This window comes from Amphiura filiformis, unplaced genomic scaffold, assembly GCF_039555335.1.
Source record: "Amphiura filiformis unplaced genomic scaffold, Afil_fr2py scaffold_193, whole genome shotgun sequence".
NCBI classification, from domain to species: domain Eukaryota; kingdom Metazoa; phylum Echinodermata; class Ophiuroidea; order Amphilepidida; family Amphiuridae; genus Amphiura; species Amphiura filiformis.
This window is the reverse complement of record NW_027305657.1, coordinates 23,397-44,101: the sequence shown is the minus strand read 5'-3', so window position 1 is coordinate 44,101 and position 20,705 is coordinate 23,397. Positions and strand designations below refer to the sequence as shown.

The window sequence follows — 20,705 nt, the reverse complement described above, 5'->3', positions numbered from 1 at the left end:
CGCTAGTTGTGTGTTGCGTAATGCATGACTGGTGCACGCTTATGTGACTTTACAGAAAATTTATCAGGGTTGTAGTACCACCTTAAGTTTCTCCTTTATTATCTTAATTACTAATTAATTACTTTATTTTCGTCTTTGGAACTTGGCACAATTTAAGACAATATTCAGTATTCAAAACCTATGTACCAAATAATATAACCAAAAATCATAATACATCACTATGTGATGAGCCCTACGATTTTACAAGATACACATTTACAATGTACATAAAAACATAATGAAGGCTTAATAGCAAGCCCAGTTGAATGAATTAACATATAGTGCACAAAAAATAAAAATGATCCAAGCCACAAGGAAAATAAATGACAAGAACTGAAATACCCCTTTTCTACGGTAGACAATTTTCTTTAATTTGACACCTTTATTGTGTAAGACCAGTATAAAAGTGATGACAAAGTTATCAGCTGAGAATCAATCATAAAATAAGAGTCCCAAAGTTGAGGGTCTCAAGTGAAAGAAAATTGCCTATTTTAGATTTTTGACTTGTACTGTAATTTTCACAACAGAGTCTCTCAAATGATGTGGATCCTTTTTATTTTGGTGCACTGTATAATGAGACCAATCCTCACTAAATGTGAGTAAGTCACTAAACTTATTTCTCAATTATGACCATATTTTTTGTTCAGAATGTAAGTTTTGACATGCTAGGGTTTATTTAGTAAGGCTAAGACCCTGGTATTTTTATGGGTAAATCGTTTGTTTTCTATTGAATTCTGACATGTTCAATAATAAGGTAAATCCGGGGGTAAATATCTCATTCTTGCCTTGCAACTTCATGTTTTTTTCTAGTCTCATATGCCAACATGCTTGAGTAGGCAACTACAATATATTGCTTATTATATGGAACATTTCATGCATTCCAACTGCATTGTTCCATAGTATGAGATCTGATTCAGATATCTCATATGAGAAGTTGCCTTGATTTTGCCTTTTTTCAATTTTGATCAGCTTAAAGCCATCCACAACAACAACAAGGCCCAGTATGAGATCCTGGTTATAGCCCAATGACGACAAACAGGACTGAATACACTGTTCTGCGTTTTTTCTCAAGTATGTTGTAAGAGCGCATGGGCCAAATTTCCGGGTTGTGGATAACTCGCACACAAGTTTGACATGTGATTCCTCTCTTAACGGTTGAGGAACTGGATCTAGATCCTGGACATCTTGGGTCTGAACCACCATTAAGTCTGGCCTGTGGGACTCAAAGTAATGGTGATGTTTATCGCTCTTCACAATATAATCACCAGGATTATCAATCACAGAACGGTCATTATTTGGCAGATTTCCATTTATACCTACCATATCTTCATAAAGAGGGTCAACAGCTGTATTTTCACGAACTGGTGATCTAGATTTAGATCTAGACCTATGAGCGCAATCAGCCTTTCTTAGCGCTACCCTATATGCAAGTGGTGTCCTTACTCTAGCTCTTCCCCTCCGTATCGACTGCTCTTCGTGGTATCCATACACTAAACTGTGTGCACAACCCCCTCCGATCGATACATTTATGGAGGTGTTTGATGGGGAAGGAACAACAGTTTGTACTGCTCCAGGCGTTGTCACTTTGATGTTGGGGAAGAGAAATTCAAGCAAACTTTCAACAGCACCTGGACCGATTGAAGTAAAATCATCACAGACAGCTTCTATCCACTTGTGAATTGCAGGATGAATATTTTGAAGCTGCAATGAAAATAATAATAAGAGAAATGGGGTTGAAAGAATATACCATGTGTCCAAGAAAGAAGTAGTCAACAGAAGATTCATGGTTTGTATTACTTCAAAACAAGGATGGATATCAAGTGAAACATACGTTTGAACATCACTTGAGGGCCGTATTCTTAAACATGTAACGCTAATCACTAATTTAATTGCACTTTAAACGCCCGCTAAAATAAACGCAATTCTCAAAGCATGGTCAACTATAAATGTTGTTTACATTTTTACTGCACATCGCTAAACGGGCCTAAAATGCCGCTCAAGTTAGACTAGGTCTGGGGGCAGTTTAAATCGTGTTTAACTTCACATTTTCATTGAGTGCATGATGGAATTTTGGGAAAAAATATAAGCATAAAGAAGCTCCACACTTTTTGCTGAACCGTGAAATGGTATCAGCCTATATGAGTGACGTTACTAGCTTACTAACTCACTAACCATTTGGTCTGAAATGGACATATCTCTAAATGCCACAAAGGTATGACCCCATGATTGGTGTCATATGAAAGAGGAAAACATAAAGAAAATGATAAAAATATTTCCAAACGTCAGAGGTCATCCAGGGGTCAAAACAGGTCATTTTAACCAAAAATGCTCCGATTGAGCTTAAATTTAAATGCAATTATCCTTATGACATTCTAAACATGTTTAAAACATTTCAAAATTTATTTAAGGTCATTAAGGGGTCATAAAGGGGCCAAATGTCAAGGTTTTCAAAATGCGCCAATTGAGCTGAAATTTAAATACAATGATCCTTAATATGACATTCTAAACATTTAAAAATATTTAAAATTCATTTAAGGTCACTAAGGGGTCAAAGGTCAAGTTTTTCAAAATGCTCCAATTGAGCTGAAATTTATATGCAATGATCCTTATGGGGGCACTGAACAGTAGCCTACCGCGACCAGAAGTGTAACATCTGTATAGTAGGGGAAGGTGGGGCATAACGGACCCCCGGGACAAAACGGAACCACGGGGCAAAATAGACCTTGGCAATACTGCCGTCAATGCAAATTATATTGAGGAACAGAAGTATGGCCACGCCAGAATTTACAATAAAAATTTGATATGAAACAATCCACTGACATCCGAGCAAGATCGAGTCAAAAAATTTACTACCCGTCTGATGTAAGATATGTAGATGTTTTTAAAATGTGCTGAAATTTTACTTCATTAATATCAGATTCCCAAATAATTGTGTATATTTTAAATACTGAAGGTACTAGCTTTGAGCTGTATGTACTGTATGGCCTATATGCTACAATGTATTATGCATTCAACATATTTCTAAAAAATCGGGTATGGGGCATAACGGAACCCCTAGGTGTGTGGCATAACGGAACAGGGTTCTGTTTTGCCCAGGCGTTGCCCCACAGATGGGTTCCATTTTTCCCCAATTGGACATAACACGTCTTCACTCAAGGAAATATGACATCATTGTAGGGTGTTATGTTAAAGCTGAGATGTTCTTGTTGCCCATGGATGTGAAAAAAATCACTTGAATTTTGTTTCGTGATGTGTAAGATATCCCACAATGCAATGCATCAAGAACCTGATTTTGAGAGGTGAAATGCTTACAAAATACGGGTTGAGTCCTTTGTGTTGGCGTTGCCCGGAGGATTTAAACCATAGCGAGGTCTGGGCGACCAATCACAAGCCAGATCCATTAAAAGATGCATTACATCATGACCAATTTTAGTTAGGCCAGAAATTGGCCTAACTCTCCATAGAGTCCCGTGTTTAAAATGTTAACCGCAAGTCAAAGTCAGTAGTCCACTTGGGAAGCTAACAAACAGAGGGAGAACGGTGACTGAAAAGATCAGTTGTGAAAATCTATCAATTGTGCACACATTAATTAAATCAGAGTTTTAAGCTTAAAGACAATATACAGAATATGCACAATGGGCAAGTGGACTACGGAGTAGTCTACATGCTAACTTGGAAGTTACATTGTGAAAGACTATGCTCAACAGTTTACAGGTCATATCAGGGAGGGCTTCCCTGGTCATATCAACAGTCTCAACCTGCACATTAAGTTCAATGATCCTAAAAAAGAGGGTACTCTACCATTCTTGGACACTTCAGTAAAGCGGAAAGTGGACAGTAGTCTTAATATTAGTGTGTACAGGAAACCTACAGTACACACCCCGACTAGCACCCTAGCATTTGACTCTCACCACCCTCGAACACAAACTTAGTATGATTCAAACCCTGTTCCAATGTGTGAAATCCCTTTCTTTCATGATAGGCGGTCTGTGTTGACTTTGAAAGAATATGCCCCTTTTCCGCATTTTTTTATTTTATGTTTGAAAACGCATAGTTACCAGCGCTTGTGCAGAGTGAGGGGGATGAGTTATCCTTTTACCATTTACTTTAGGTCATGCACCGTGAATAAAGGTATAGGAAAGGGTGGAGGCGTTACATATTTTCCAATCTTTTAATACATTTTTTGCTGTAATAATAGAATGGAGAAAGGCATTGAGCTGATTTATATCTCATTGTCTAGCTAAATCTGAGGAAAGTTTGACATACTAATTGTACTTTTCTAGATATTGTAATTTGAATGATGCAATGTCGGGGATGGAGGCTCCTACGTCCAGCGCAAGCATGTGTTAAAGTATAGGAATATTGATTTTAGTGCCTCTTGAATATATTTTTTCCTGTATCTTCATATTATAACCCAGCAAGGTATTGAGATGGATTATGTACCATTTTGTTGGTATGTTTATGTCTAGCTTAAAATGTGACCAGAATTAAGTTAAAGCTGGGTTGATTTGTTGCAAGTGTGCTGCGTTTTGTGTCCTACCTTTGATGGTTTCCCTATCGTTAATATACTAAGCGTGCATTTATACTCTGAAATGTTCTGAATATCATGTCTTTTGAGGGAATGACCCTACTTCTGTCAAGTTTACAATAAAAAGGAAATTTGATGAGGAATTCAAATATGCCATTGGTTTTTGTGTAGGGGATGGAGGAAAATTTTTTTGATTGATTTAAAAGTCCTAAAAAATATTAAAATTATGTACAATTTTTGAACACCCTGTATCTCAGTTAGGCAACGTAACTCGTTAAATTGCAAGTTTGCTTTTTTTTAAAGCCATTAATGTTCTTAGCACACCTAAAAAGGTTTTAAAAGAAAGTTTTCATGGTAGTAAATAAAAGAAGAACAACATTTTGTACGTTTTGAACCAAAATTTAAATTTCCCACCCTACATGTATATGGTCAATTCCAGCCAAAGCGGGACAAAATTCTCTCTGGGGGCCATTTTAAAAATGTTTTCCTTTTCAATTCTAGACTGATCAAATGAGACGATCATATCTAGTGAATCATCAGGTGGAAGTGCCATCGGATTGAAAAATAACTTTTCTTGCTAGACCAAATAAAGTGTTAAATGCGCATATGCATGTTAGGGTGCATCAAACGCCCCTCATATCAACCATATTTTTTGTACCTAGTGTCAAACTGTGCCATTTAACTAGAAAATCATCCCCTCCAAATTTAAATTCAATCTGAGGTCGGGAAGGGGGTCCACCGTAAGCTTCAAGTTCGGACAAAGGCAACCAGTAAAAGTCCGGCCGGCAGCTACTGAATTATATATACAGTTATACATACATATTAATAGCTGCCTTTAGTGAATGTTTTTATAGTACCTCATATCTCAGACAATACTCAATAAAATGCAAATCCATTTGAACTAAGCAAAAAGGCAGCTATTTTCAGACATATTTGAAGTCATAATAATAGCTGCCATGTGCACGTTTCTCTATTTACAGCCATTTCTGCATGGAAAATGGGTCCATCGCATGCTGCGAGCTTGAAGTTTGCATGATAGGTGTCTTTTACTTAATGACAAATCAATCAGGCAGCTATTTAGTTTTCATTACTTTATACTGAACATCACTGTGGCTGCCATATGAATAACAATGTAATAAATGGACTCATCTATGTTGCTTATCAGTCCATATGATATTGGTAAATTAGGCATTCAGTTTATGCTCTCTCAGATTAGGTGTCCGTTTTCTATCTTGCTCCACCACTTGCAAGACATTTTGATAATGTTCCTAACTCTGGGCAGCAGCTAGGAAATCTGCACTGAGTTCCACGCCACGTTCTGCTGCATCATTTACCACATTGAGCTACATTGACGGCTCTAACATTGCTAAGTGATTGCAGATAAACTGAGGACTCGGGCCAAGTGTCAACATTGTCTGCTAGGAATTTGTCATTGATCTGCAGGATTTTCATAGTGAACCTTGCCTGCAAAATCAGCTAGGACGACTGTTGACTAAGTGATATTCTCAGGGTCAGGGAACTTTGGCTTTCCAAAGCCTGCGCCAAGCGAATATATGGCTTTAGTGCTGCTGCATCAGGTTTAAATTCAAGTAGCCTTCTCGCTAAAGCTTGTCTCTATTGTACTGGTACCTTTCCACTGAAGAGAGCAAGCGGTGCCATCTCTTCGGTGAGATACATGTACCACAGATGTCTGCTCAGGGCTTTGTGGGTTTGCGTGCACTTGCTGCAACACCGAAATTGATATCGGCATACTGCAGGAGGCGCTGGTATAACTGAAGATCATTCCATGGCGGGTCAGAAGCAACTTAAGATTATTGTTGCAAATACAACAAATTCACATATCTTTGGTAGCTGGTGCTTTGTTGTCACAGTGCCTTGCGGAAGCTGTTCAATGTGATTCTGCATTACAGATTTTGATTTGTGAAATCTTTATTGAGGGATTTAAACTACTTCAGTGGCAAGCACTGCTTTCCAAGCAGGCCCTCATACAACAATATTTATAACATTTTTACAGAATATTTACAAAATAACATGATGTTTAAAATATATACAAGAACATGAATAATAATGTGAAAGAAAGAAAATAATGCATCTCAAGTACATGAACGATATAAATCAAAAATACATACAATATGATAATAAATGATTATGATTTAGCAGAAATAATGATGCTCGTCTTGAATTGATGCAAAGACAGAGTTTCAAGGTTTATACGATATGATGGTGGTAAGTTATTCCATAAATTTGCAGCTCTTACAATAAATGTACGTTTACCACTATTAGAATTATATTTAGGCATGATCAATGTGTTAGAAGAATGACTCCTTGTTTTGTGATCATGAGCATTATGGACAAAGTCAAATTGATTACATAAATATTCAGGACACATATTTTTGATACATTTAAAGGTAAGAATAATCATGTGATTAGACCATCTATCACAAAGTTTAATCCAATTTAAAGAATTTAACATGTCATCTACTGGTGTTCTAATATCAGCAAAGAGAATTGTTCTAGCTAATCTGTTATGAAGCACTTGAAGCTGATATTGATTGGTTGCAGAACAATTAGACCAAACACTGCTGGCATAGTCGAAATGTGGAATTACAAGAGCATTAGAGAGCATAACTAAGGTTTTAAGGAAGGAAATACTTAGCACGTTTTACAACACCAATTCTCTTGGAGATATTTCCAGATACATAATCAATGTGTGATGACCAAGACATATTACTATCAAACTTAATACCAAGATATTTGAAAACATCAACTCTTTCAATAATTTTGTCATCAAATGTGAGAGTTATGTCCTTGTAATGATTAAGCGTATGATTAGTTCCAAAAACCATAAACTTAGTTTTATCAGTATTTAATGTGAGCTTATTAGCTTTAAACCAGTTAGCAACAGTTTTAGGTTAGATTCAAGTTGCATTTTTAGGTTTTCAGCCTTTTTTGCTTTACACATAAGAGAAGTATCATCTGCATACATTACTGTCTTACAAGTTACAACATCAGGTAAACAATTAACAAAAATTATAAATAGCAGAGGACCTAAGATTGAGCCTTGAGGAATTTTGATACTATACAGCAGTTTGGACATACATGACTAATGTAATTGATTGGCTCGAGTCCTTAGCTTTACTGCTATCGCTTAACAATGTTAGAGCCGTCAATGTGGTAAATGATGCAGCAGAAAGTGTCTTGAAACTCATACAGATTTCCTAGCTACTGCCCAGAGTGAGGAACATAATCAAATGTCTTGCAAGTGGTGGAGCAAGATAAAAACAGACGCCTAATCTGAGAAAGCATATCATATGGACTGATTAATATTAAGCAATTTATTACATTGTTATTCATATGGCAGCCACAGTGATGTGCAGTATAAAGTAATGAAAACTAAATAGCTGCCTGATTGATTTGTCATTTAGTTAAAGGCACCTATCATACACAAACTTTAAGCTTTGGCGGCGTGATGGATCCATTTTCCATGCAGAAACAGCTGTAAATAGAGAAACATGCTCATGGCAGCTATTATTATGACCTCAAATATGTCTGAAAATAGCTGCCTTTTTGCTTAGTTCAAATGGATTTGCATTTGATTGAGTATTGGCTGAGATATGAAGTACTTTAAAAACTTTTACTAAAGGCAGCTATTAATGTGTGTGTATAACTGTATATATAATACAATAGCTGCCGGCCGGACTTTTATTGGTTGCCTCTGTCCGAACTTTAAGCTCACGGTGGACCCCCTTCCTGACCTCCGATTGAATTTAAATTTGGAGGGGATGATTTTCTAGTTAAGTGGCACAGTTTGACACTAGGTACAAAAAATATGGTTGACATGAGGGCGTTTGATGCACCCTAATGCATGTTACCCACGAATTCAAGCCTTTTTCACCTGTTGTACGCCATAAAATTTCACTTTCTTTAATATCTTTCAATATTTTATGTGTGACTCATACACACTAGAAATCGGTGAAGACTTTGAACGTAAAATAGAATTTTATTACATATATCTACAAAGAAATATTTTGGTTATTACAAATTTTAAGAAAGAACCAGGTGTACAGTTAAGATTGTGTCAATTCTTGAACTCTTTCCAAAGTGGCTGTCATTTAACATTACTGTATTATTTGAAAGATTAGAATAAATGCTTCATATAAATATAAAGTTAGATTTTGTATCTCGTCGCAGGATGAGGATATCGGATGGATTCGTGGGTAACAGCGTCTGGAAAATAGCAATTCCTATTAATTTTTTTAAATAAAAATAAAAAATACTTTTCCGTATGTCAATAATTCAGGCTGCAATGGCACTAAAATGAATTTTAATCAAAATACAAACGACATGGAATATTTAGAATGGATCATTATGGCATTTTGGGTATAAAAATTTTGAGAATAATGAAGTTGCCAAATTCAAATAGACATAGCAAACAGTTTTATATTATTATTTTAGTAAAATCATTCCATATTTTCATGCAGCAATGTAAAACACTAGCAATACATTGTTAACTATAATTTAAGTAGGGATTCGTGGGTAACCAAAATGTTCGTGGGTAACACATATTTGAAGGTATGTATTGGTAAGCGGCAAAATAGAAAATATTACAGGTTTGAAACCATCATGCGGTTATTCCTCCATTGTGTTTCAATGATTCCCGTTTCTCTAACCAATTGCATTTACCCCAAAAATGGTAATTTTGGATAATCAATCAAAACTTCATGATACAGCTTCAGTATACCTTCAAGAGGACGCTATTGAACAGGACTGTTTTGGAACCTATTTTGCATGTTTTCAAAATGTTAAGATGCATAAGAAACATATAATTTACGAGTAAATCCTTGGATTCGTGGGTAACGCCGAATTCGTGGGTAAAGCTATAAGTACTATAGTACCGTTTGGGGTTTGCATTTCTTAGGTGCATAAACTGTAAGTACTGTAAAAATTATAGCATACCCATGGCTTGAATATGTGCTGATTTAAACTTAAAATAAACAATCTCCTTGTTTTTCAACGTTAGCATCTATTCGGGATTCGTGGGTAACCAAAGTTTAAACCGTCGTAGATTCTTTTTTAAAGCGGTGAACTTATTTTTACGATTTACAATTTTAAGCGCTTGTCAAACTAAATTCAGTGTCCAAAGTCATTAAATGTTAATGTAAGTTATGGCAATTATATTTGCTGGACTCGTGGGTAACAGTTGATACGTGGGTAACGTCAAATTTGATTTTATGGAATTTTATAGGTAAAACGTATTTGCATAAAATAATCACTTGGACCTCAGAATTATAGAACGAAACTTCGTTTCATGATATAGTCATTTATGGCATATTCACTTAAAATTTTTCAGAACGATCATTTTATTTTTGATACGCTGGTAACAAAATTATTAGCCAAATTGACTTAATGGCCTCTAGAGTCCACAAACTTTGGTGGAATTCAATCGTTTTACATATGATGAGAGATCATGCAAACGTCTTTCTAACGGTAACAATTTCATTTTGATTGAAGGACATTCAATGACATATATGGTGATTTATCTTTGAATTCGTGGGTAACGCCAATTCATTTAAGACATCATAACTTGTCCCCTGGTATGACTTGCTAGTAAATGCTTATATGCACAAAGAGAGCACATTGGACGTGACATGATATGCTCCATCAATAACGTGATTTCCTTTATTAATGACATTTTCAAGTGGAAAGTTAACATAGAGAGAATTTTGTCCCGCTTTCGCTGGAATTGACCATATATATGAAATTTGCAGCACCCTGTATATCAACTTACAAGTTGTAAAATTTGTCTTCCTTACATTTTCAGCTTTACAATGATATAACGTGTGCAATAAGTTTGTTCCACCCCCTCCCAAAAAGCATTAATAATGTGTTTAAAATGAAACTCACACAATGCATTTCAAGGCTATTTGTTATGTTGTTACATTAGTAGAAATGTAAAAGGGGGTACTACACCCTGTGGTAAATTTGTGACTATTTTTGCATTTTTCTCAAAAAATAATACCACACTGGTAACAAAAGTTATGTGCCCATCCACCACAAACTGGTAAAGTCGGCATTTACCATTTTGAGATACAATCAAAAACAATATATGGATTTCTTTGTAAAATATATACGAAATTTGACCTTTGATGAACCATAACTTCACTTCCAGATGTCAGATGAAGCTGGTTGAGGTGTCATTCTAAAGCTGAAAGTACATTGTTACAAAATCTGCAATAAACAGAAAATGGTCTAGAGCCGACTTTACTATCACTTTGTGGTGGATGATCACATATATTATTACTACACTAAAATTTCAGTGACTCAAGACAAGCGGTTCAGTATATAATGATCGTAAATGAGGTACATCCTAGCGGTACCTTATTTCATATCATAAATAACGAACCGCATGTCTTGGGTCACTGAAATTCCAGTGTAGGTCATGTTTTTTATGTTGGGACCCCAAATATGGTGGATTTGTGACATGCAAGAAACAATTTTGCACTTAAAATGTTGATATTTTTCTAGTCCTACATCACAGGGACCTGGTTTTGGTCTTATTTTTAAGCAATTTAGCAGGCTAAAAGAATCAGAGGAAAAAACTAAAACAATTCACTTTGACTAATTAGTAAAGCTCGTTAAGTGGAATTAGGCAGGGGTGGATGTGGTGGCGGAGTAGGTGGTGGCGGAGCAGGAGAGACGAGCAGGATGATATTTGGATGTTTGATTTTACAATAAACCGTATAGTGCTACATCACAGAGACCTGGTTTTGGTCTTATTTTTTGAGCAATTTAGCAGGCTAAAAGAATCAGAGGAAAAAAACTAAAACAATTCACTTTGACTAATTAGTAAAGCTCGTTAAGTGGAATTAGGCAGGGGTGGCAGAGCAGGAGGTGGCGGAGCAGGAGAGATGAGCAGGATGATGTTTGGATGTTTGATTTTACAATGAACAGTATATATTGGTATGATTAATAGCCTAAAGTGACACACTAACACATTGTTCAATGAGTAAATAATATTTTGGAAGTATTTATAATATGTTAAATCAAATTAATTAATGGAATCATTAAATAAATTAATTAAACCACCGCAGCATACAGATACTACGGAAATGTAAAAATGGTGTATTAGCAAAAGTAATAAATAATACATTTAAAAATATACAAGTAAATGTATCACTGGGGTAAAAGAATATAAACAGTATATGTAAATTACCTAATTAGCTTGATTAGTGAATCAAAAATACAGGTACAATGTCTATTGATCCATAAGTGGCCCACACAATTTAAGTTTGAAATTCTGCATTCTAACTATTTGGTAACAATACAACATGTGTTGTTTGGGCCACCCTGTAAGTGAGATTTCTTGTTTAATATGAAAAGTATACAGTTGCTGTGAATCTGATATGCATAAAGCTTCATCCAAATGATTTTCTGCCAATCTTAACTTTATAGTAATATTCAAAATCAAAGAATTGTTAATTTGACCATGATTTTTTATGTAAATTATCGACACATTTTTGACCACCCTGCATCTACGCAATCAAAGTACTCGACCGGTAAAAGTTCCATATAACTGGGTGGGAAATTGAGTTAGATGTATTAAACATGTGTCAAAACTTAACATTATCAATGTATGTTTAGGGTGACCCCATAACTGAATTAATATTTTTGTCCTATTTTTTTTGTTACACCCTGTATATTATATGAGTCACCCTGTATAGTGACTCCCATTGTATAATATTTGAAATCGCTTGAGTATATGCTCTCAGAATATATATACTTTTATTGGGTTCTCATGTAAACCTATTGAGTTATAGCACCAAACCTGTAAAAGCATGTGATTTGCTTGAAAAATGCACATGTCACGCAATTGGTACCCAGTATAAAAAACATGACCTGTAGTAATTGGTTTCCTTGCCACTATGATATGTATGTGTTACCTCTGTGTTATTAGTTTTTGAGAAAAATGCCAAAATAAACACAAATTTATCGAGGGGAGTAGTACCCCCTTAAACAAATTTATTTGTAGTCATAGTATCCTTGATGGTCAATCACCATGATCACCTCCAAACCATGCTTGCCCCAGTTACTGTCCACTAATAAATGGCACAAGAAGTTCCTCATTCTTGTCTAGACTTTGCCATAGGCCCTACACTCTGGACTCTATCTCTAAGTTGTGTTATTATTTTGCAATAAGGAGTTTCAAAAACATTTCTTTTAGAATAGGCCACAATATTTCTCTATTGGGTTAAGACCTTTCTTCCTCCATTCTATAGCAATGTCCGATTTCTTTGGACGCCATCTTGAAATTCTCTAAGGTTTGTGGTTCTTTAAATTCCTCAAGACACACGTCTGTCCACACTTAAAGCAATATTATAACATTTTCAAACAAAATAGATTAGCATTTCTTTGCCATAAAATGTTAGATTTTACTGTCAGATATACCCCTTTTATTTTTCCGCCGATCAACTACGGCAAAGCAAAGAAAATTGAATTTACTACCAGCGCACACATCATGCCAATACGTACCACTCCTTCGGTCATGTTGTGGTACGACCCTTTGTTGTGTATATCACCGTCCCTTACGCCGTGACGTACTGTGTGTTATGAACATAGTGTATGCGTTCGACTAATAATTCCATCGTAATAATAAAGCGCTGAATCAGCCTTTAATTCAAAATCACGGATTTTGACAAAACTACAGCACTTAGAGTCTTGATTTTTGCAGGGTATATTGGTTTAATAAAGTACAATTTAATCGTGTAAAAAAGGAATTTTAAAAATTCAGTGAGGCGTCTTCCTCAGCAAATGTTATAATATGGCTTTAAGAAAATTAAAATGGCTGGAGAAATTTTACAGCGTGTATGCCTTAAGAACATTCATATAGCAAGTAATCTTGAGGGCAAAAGCTGATGGCACTCTAACTATAGTGATAATATCATTATATGCTTTGGGCAAACCGGACATAAGGGTGGAACGAACTTTTTGCACACCGTATATATGATTTTGTAGGTTTCTGACAAACCTTAGATGACTTGCAACCATTTTTGTTTGAAACCATGATTATATTTTTAATTTTAAGCATGTAACGTGTTTTGCCCTCAATTCATAGCACATGACCTTTAGACAAATCATCCTAGATCCTTACGGATTGCGTGTACAAATAGTTGTATAATTAAAGACAGAGATAAAAACAATTTATCGCGTCTGATGTCGCTGTCAATTACGATCCTTGATTGGTTTACACAGGTTAATTAGCGTAGAAAGGAAGACCGATCTATCTGGTGCTGATCGGAGAAAAGGAATAGCAGCAAATGGCGAAAAAGTCCATACTTTTACAAGGCAAAAAGCAGCTTTTCTAGGCATTGTGGACATGGTGCCTTCACCAAAGAAAGTTTCCTACTATAAATACCTAACTTTTGAGATGGTTTGCATGTCAAAAGGTGCAAAATTAACAATAAGACGCCCGCTTATAAATCCGCGTTCAGCAAGTCATCATCACGACACTTGTAAACAAACCGTGCTCGAGTTTGATTGACATGTGACGTCAGACGCGATAAATTGTCTTTAAATCTTTGTCTTTCATTATTGGCCTACCATTATATCAGCTATGACCTGATCTGCCTTATAAATTGCTGTTTTACGGCGGGTATTCCATCTGCCACACTGATAAGCTTCATGCAAGGTATTAAAACCCACATTTCCAGGATTGTTAGGTTGAGGTTGAGGTTGAGGAGGAATCATCTGGAAATTTAAAAACAAAATTTGCATAAATTAAGACTTCAGTCAGTGGTTCAGAGAGCAAACAAATTACTAATGCATGACACTGCTAGGGAGGTCTTCTGCAAAGGGGATAGATTTATGTCATAGAAGTGAGAGAACAATAGAAGGAGAAGTACAAAAGACAAGCACATAATTTGCATTAAAAGAGGAATATGTTTGCATGATAAAAGTGCATTGCGATAGAAACTCAAAACAAGAAAAATATTCACCAATGGTTGAACATGTTTGCTATACAGCTATCTTTATAGTAAATGTCAGGAGTGTTACACAGAATTAATTAATTGGCAATAATTAAAATTTCTGAAGAACTACCAGTCTGTTGGTGTTCTTTTAGCCCTTTAAAAATATATTCCTGAAGCCAAACTGCTGCATTCATGATGTAAAGACCTTCATATTCACCCACCAAGTTTCATGCCCATAATTATGACCGTTTTAGTAATTTGACCTCAGATGACCCCGGATGACCCCAAAATGACCTTCCAAAAATTTGGCTCTAAATGTTGACTGTAGGCTACCCACCAAGTTCCATCCATGCCCATAGGACAGTTTTTAGTAATTTGACCTCAGATTACCCCCGGGTGATCCCGAAATGACCTTCCGAAAATTTGACTAGGTACGATCAGTACTGAAAAGTCCAAAGCGATTTTCAATGTATTTTCTAAAATTAAAAGAACCACTTTCTAGCGGGAATTTTCGTAATAAGTTACAGAGCTGAAGTTATGAAAGGGTTGGAAGACTACAATATTATGACATAAACAAGAATATGTTCTTTTGAACTTTTTTCTACAGCTTGTTCCTTTAAGTACCAACATGTGCAGACTACATGTACATGGTGCGAAAAATAAAATATGTTCCAAAAATCACTTGTCGCCAGCTCATTGCAAGGTTAAGATGACAGTAACAATCTATTTCTGTCTGTTTTTAGTAAAATTAACATTTGGGCCAAACTTGGAAAAAAATGAAACTTGCATGATATCAAAACTGTTTTCTTTATACAGCGGGTTGAAAAGAGAAATCCTGTCTCGTCAGGAGTGATACATCAGAATTCAACTTGATACATCATACACCAACGTGGCAATATTCATAGATTACTTTTTATTTTATAAATGTGCATTGCGATAGAAACTCAGCTATTATAGTAAATGTCACGAGTGTTACACAGAATTAATTAATTGGCAATAATTAAAATTTCTGAAGAACTACCAGTCTGTTGGTGTTCTTTTAGCCCTTAAAATATATTCCTGAAGCCAAACTGCCGCATTCATGATGTAAAGAAATATTATATGTACATAAAAACATGGGGGCAATTCCATGTTACTCGCGTTACATTTTTGATAAAATCAGCACATTCAATGTCATATAAATACAATTGAACAAGGAGTTGGTTTATTCATCTTCTCTCCACATGTACTTACTGACCCAATGTATCATGTCACGTAAACTTTAATTTTGTAAATAACTAGATGAAACATTTATAGCAAAAAATGTGATTGTGACTCGCGTTACGAAAAATAACACCTTCAAAATTAGGCTTTTACTTGTTCAATATTTCTCCTCAAACAAACAGCTGCAGACAAAAGTTTATACCACTAAGTAATTACCTTATATCTCAGCTGTATTACAGAAACAAACACCAAGTATATTTGAGATTGGTATTTTTAAAATGGCCAACTTTCGCTAAATTGGTGCGTGACTCGCGTTACGTGACTCGCGTTACGCTCACTATTTTGATTACATGGTCCCACTTTGAAAGCTTTAAACACGCTCACTTTCATTTCCATTGTGGTCAGTTTTACTTTAGCACTATAAAAATACTGTAATTCAGCATTAAAAGGACCCTCTCCTCTGGGGTAGGGGTGGTGGTGGTGTGGTGTGGTGGGGTGGTATGGGGGCTAATGATGGAAATTTAAAAAACTGGCAATTTGAATAAGAATACAATTTTCATATACATTTATTACATAAAATGCATTGAAAAACTGTATGGAAACATTCATATACACCAGGCACAAAAAGAAACTTGTCAGTTATAGTCATCCTTGCTGTTTTTAAACCTGTTAAAACAACCTGATCATTTTGGATTATTCTGATATATACATTTTGTTAATTGGACTTTGCTTTCTCACTTGACACCCTGTTCATAAAATTGAACAAGAATTGACCACGACATACGCCTCCAAACTCTCAAACCCCAAAATTAAAAGTTGCAATTTCAACGATTTTCAATGGGATGCATCGTTGTGTTGTACACAAGCACCACGGGCCGATCAATAAAGCACACTGTGTAACAGGCACAATTGAATCGTTAAAATTGCAACTTTCGATTTTGGGATTTGGAGGCACATATCTTGTTCAATTTTTGCTCGATTTTCATGAACAGGATGTCAAACGAGAAAGCAAAATCCAACTAATAAAATGTATATTTCAGAATAATGCAAAATTATCAAGTTGTTGAACAGCAAGGGTGACTATAACTGATGAGTTTCTTTTTGTGCCTGGTGTATATATGCAAAACTGATATAGACCATTTATGGTTTGCAAAATGGGTTCCTAAAAATTTTCCATACTTATGTGCAAAGAGGGGTAAGGATTTTTTGGCAGGCTGAGAAGAGGATCAAGCAATTGATGGCAGGCTGAGAGGGGAGGTCAGCTTATTGCAGAGCCCCTAGTAGCAAAATATAAAAGGCTGTCGCTGATCAATGAGGAACACATTCCTCAGACTTGATTTATTCATCTTCTCTTTACATGTATCAAATCACGTAAACTTGTAATTTGTGAATAACTCTATGTAACGATGTAACATTTATTGGCAAAAATGTGGTTGTGACTTTTGTTACTAAAATTACCCCTTCCAAATTGAGCTTTTACTTTTTCAATATTTCTCCTCAAACAAGAAGCTGCACACATACAGTTTACCTTTTACTGCAGCTATACTACAGAAGCAAACATTGAGTACATTTGAGTTTGGTATTTTTAAAATGGCCAACTTAGTGCGTGACTCGCGTTACGTGACTGTTAAACTCACTATTTGATAACACAGCTCAATTTGAAAGCTCTAAACATGCTCTATTTAATTTATATTGTGGAATTCAACTTTAAACATGACCTTCTGTTCTGGGGTTAGGTGGAGAAACTGGGGTGGAATGGTGGTATATAGTGGGTGTTTATAATGGGTGTTTGTAATGGAAAGTCAAATTGTAAATTTGAATTCACAGATGGGGACAAAAACAATTTCCAGTCCTTCAATTTGTTAAGTGATGTACAATAATTATGAGTCCTGGGGAGGGTAAAAGTGGGAGGGAGAAGTTTTAGTGATTATTTATGGATTATTTTCTAGCCCTACTGTATAGAGAGCTGTATAATATGTGTGACTCAGCGTTACAATATCGTGACTCGCGTTACATTGTGACTCGCGTTACCGTTTTGAATAGTCTGCCTCTGGTGGTACAATTGTAAAAAAAAAAAAACCTTATGAAATAATTCTGAGTTATGACCCAAACCAGGAGGAAAATGAAAGGGAACATTTATAACCCTTTAGATTTTTTACTGCATTAAAAAGTTGTTCTTTTTTTGACTCGCGTTACATGCTTAACATTATACAATTTGCCGTGCCATCCTGACCATTACCAACACAGCTTCCTAATTTTTTATTTTTTATTTTGACAAATTATGTATCAAACAACACTATCACAAAAAAGAATTGTTTTTGTTCCATATATTAATGAGAAAAAAAAATTAATTACTTTTGACTATCTGCTATTAATAAGATGTAGGAAAATACATTAAATCCTTCAAATCAAAAAAAAAAAAATACTGCAGCTGATATTCATTTGAAAATTTCTTTTTTTGTTAACTTTAAAGGGTGTATAATCAAAATATATCATCAATCATTGCCAATTGCAAAGTTCATATTTTTGAAAAAATGTCATTTTAACATGGAATTGCCCATGGTTTTCAAGATTTTTACAAAATGTTACACTCCTGACGATCAATTGTAAGTATTTTAGGCTCAACAATAAAATTGGAACTTATGTAGTTCAATTTTTTGGGCACCTCTGTTTGAGATAGCCAGACTAAGTAGATAGTGTCACCAAAAAAATACAAAAACTTCTGTAGAAAATGTGATTTGCAAATTTATATATTTGAGGCTATACAGTTAAAGTACTGGACGTAGCAAAGTGTAAGGAGTGTAACAAAAACATGCAAGCTAGGCTCAAAAAATAAAATTGAATGCAAGTCACTAAATTCTGTGCCTTTTTTGAGAGGGCCACAGATGTTGTCAACAAAAAAATACAAAGAATGTTTTAGAAAATGTAGTTTATAAAATATTTGGGGCCATGTACTATACAGTGTCAGGAGTGTTACACAATAGCATTACTTTGATGGATCCTTACATGTACATCAATCGTGGGAATTTAAGGGGTCCAAATGCAAGTGCTCTTTGAGGGGCATTTTCTTCTTAATTTAATCAGTTGTGACCCTCATTGGTGAATGTTATCACTCACTAGCTGTGTCTGAAATGCTATGCCTAATTAACAGGATAGATTTCTGAATTTCGTTGGGATTTCAGGGAGTGGGTTAAAATCAGCACTTCGTACTGTTCAATCTAATTATTTTTGACTTTGAAGGACCCATTATAATGTCACAGTGCACTTATAGGTCCTAAATATTCAGAATGGATTAACTATGTGCTAATGTCTATGAGCAACTCAAAGAGAAATTGCAGCAATGCTAGACCACAGGCAGAATTTCAGGGCCTCCTAAAGTGGTTCAGCCACATATATGGCACTTAAAATCAGCAATTTTAGACCACTGATAACAACAGGTATGAATTTCTAGTCTTTTGTATCTGAAAGAATGTGGTCTAAATAAAGGGGGGGGGCCTGGCATTTGCAATCAAAAGGGTCACTTGCATATCATGTGCTCAGATCTGTTCTTACATTTTTAATTAATCTATTTTTTGGCTCTGACCTATTGGAAAAATTTAAGTTATGAGGTTACTCACACGTGCCAGAATGGCTCTTTTAACATCAGTTGTAATATTGGTGAACTCTACCCAGCTTTGAGGTACTGCAAAATTCTGGAGACCTTGACCATCAAGAGGTATCATCCTGTGGAGAGTCTGGATTTGGAATTGGCCTGCAGGGTCATCAGGCTCAGGTGGATCATTTGTTGGACGGTCTTCCCAGTCAACAGGTATAAATTGGTCGGTAGGTAGAAGTGCATTGACAACGCCATAGTCCACTTTTTGGAAGGCCACGCAAGATATCTCTGCAAATAGATTGACCATCAATAAATGTATGATTTTTGGTTTTTTTAATCAATAAGGTGGAACTGTGCCCACCCAGAACCTTCAAACTTGGTATTCTGGGTTACTTTTTGCTGCAGATTTCAAATATTTAACTGGAAAAAGTATAGCTTGCTCCATTTTAAAGTTATAGTGGCCAAAAATGGCTCTACATTCCATCTGGACCACTTTTTGTGAGGCCGTATAAGTCAAAAAGTAAAAATAATTTTATTATAATATTAGTGGTGGGTTAAAGAATGATGATGCTTCAAATTTCTTAGTTAACCAGCTTATTTGATGCAGTATGATCTCCTGAGCATTTTTTTCATCCAAATTGGCCAAAAAATTAAGTGGTTAAGTGGTCTAATCTAGGACTAGTGTGTCTCGTACAGGCCTAAAGCATTGCTATCTAAATGATAATATTCATCTTTCAGTAGCTTGATTACCTAAAAAATCACTAAATAACACTTCTTCAGATTGTTTGTCCTTGTCTTCTTTACTGATGCAGTCAATCATAAGAAATTTATAAATACCCCTGTTTGGAAAACAATCCACGTAAGAATCAAATATGCAAACCTATATTCTGAATAAAATAATTCTGCTGCAACAATTCCCCCCCCCCCCCCCATCATAAACTATTTCCTAACAAATGGTAGCCTGATGCTGTCAATCATAAGAAATAAAAGCTGTTTTACAACAATCCTTAAGGATAAAATATTATGTAAACCTATATTCTGAATAAAATAATTTTGCTCCACATGATCTACCATTTCCTAACAATAGTATTAGTAACTGAAATGGTAACCTGAGCTTTATTCCTTTTTATTTGAAACCTATCCTCTTACATCCCATGCAAACGATTTTACACCTTTCTTTGCTATCTATGCTAATATTACATTATTGTTTTAAAGAAAAAAAAAGTATCCAAACGGTTACATTGCAGCACATTACATGAAAGCTCCATTGGGCACCCCATTCCTTTTTAAAGGAATTTTTATTTAAAACTCACTTGGTGTCCCTTTTCCTCCACTCCTTCAAAGTTGTACTTTCCTTACCAAAACCAGTGTTGTC

The 20,705-nt window shown here is 35.4% G+C and overlaps 1 protein-coding gene across 1 annotated transcript in view; it reads right to left on the bottom strand.

Moving 5' to 3' along the window:
* Nucleotides 1-239: 239 nt before the first annotated feature.
* Nucleotides 240-20,705, bottom strand: part of LOC140145278 (uncharacterized) — a 31,926-nt gene continuing 11,460 nt past the window's right edge. The window contains exons 3-5 of the mRNA XM_072167039.1: nucleotides 19,353-19,618; nucleotides 14,165-14,311; nucleotides 240-1,740 (exon numbers count right to left, since the gene is read on the bottom strand). Of these exons, the coding sequence (XP_072023140.1) occupies nucleotides 880-1,740; nucleotides 14,165-14,311; nucleotides 19,353-19,618 (1,274 nt within the window). The 3' untranslated portion in view covers nucleotides 240-879. The remainder of the gene's footprint in view (nucleotides 1,741-14,164; nucleotides 14,312-19,352; nucleotides 19,619-20,705) is intronic.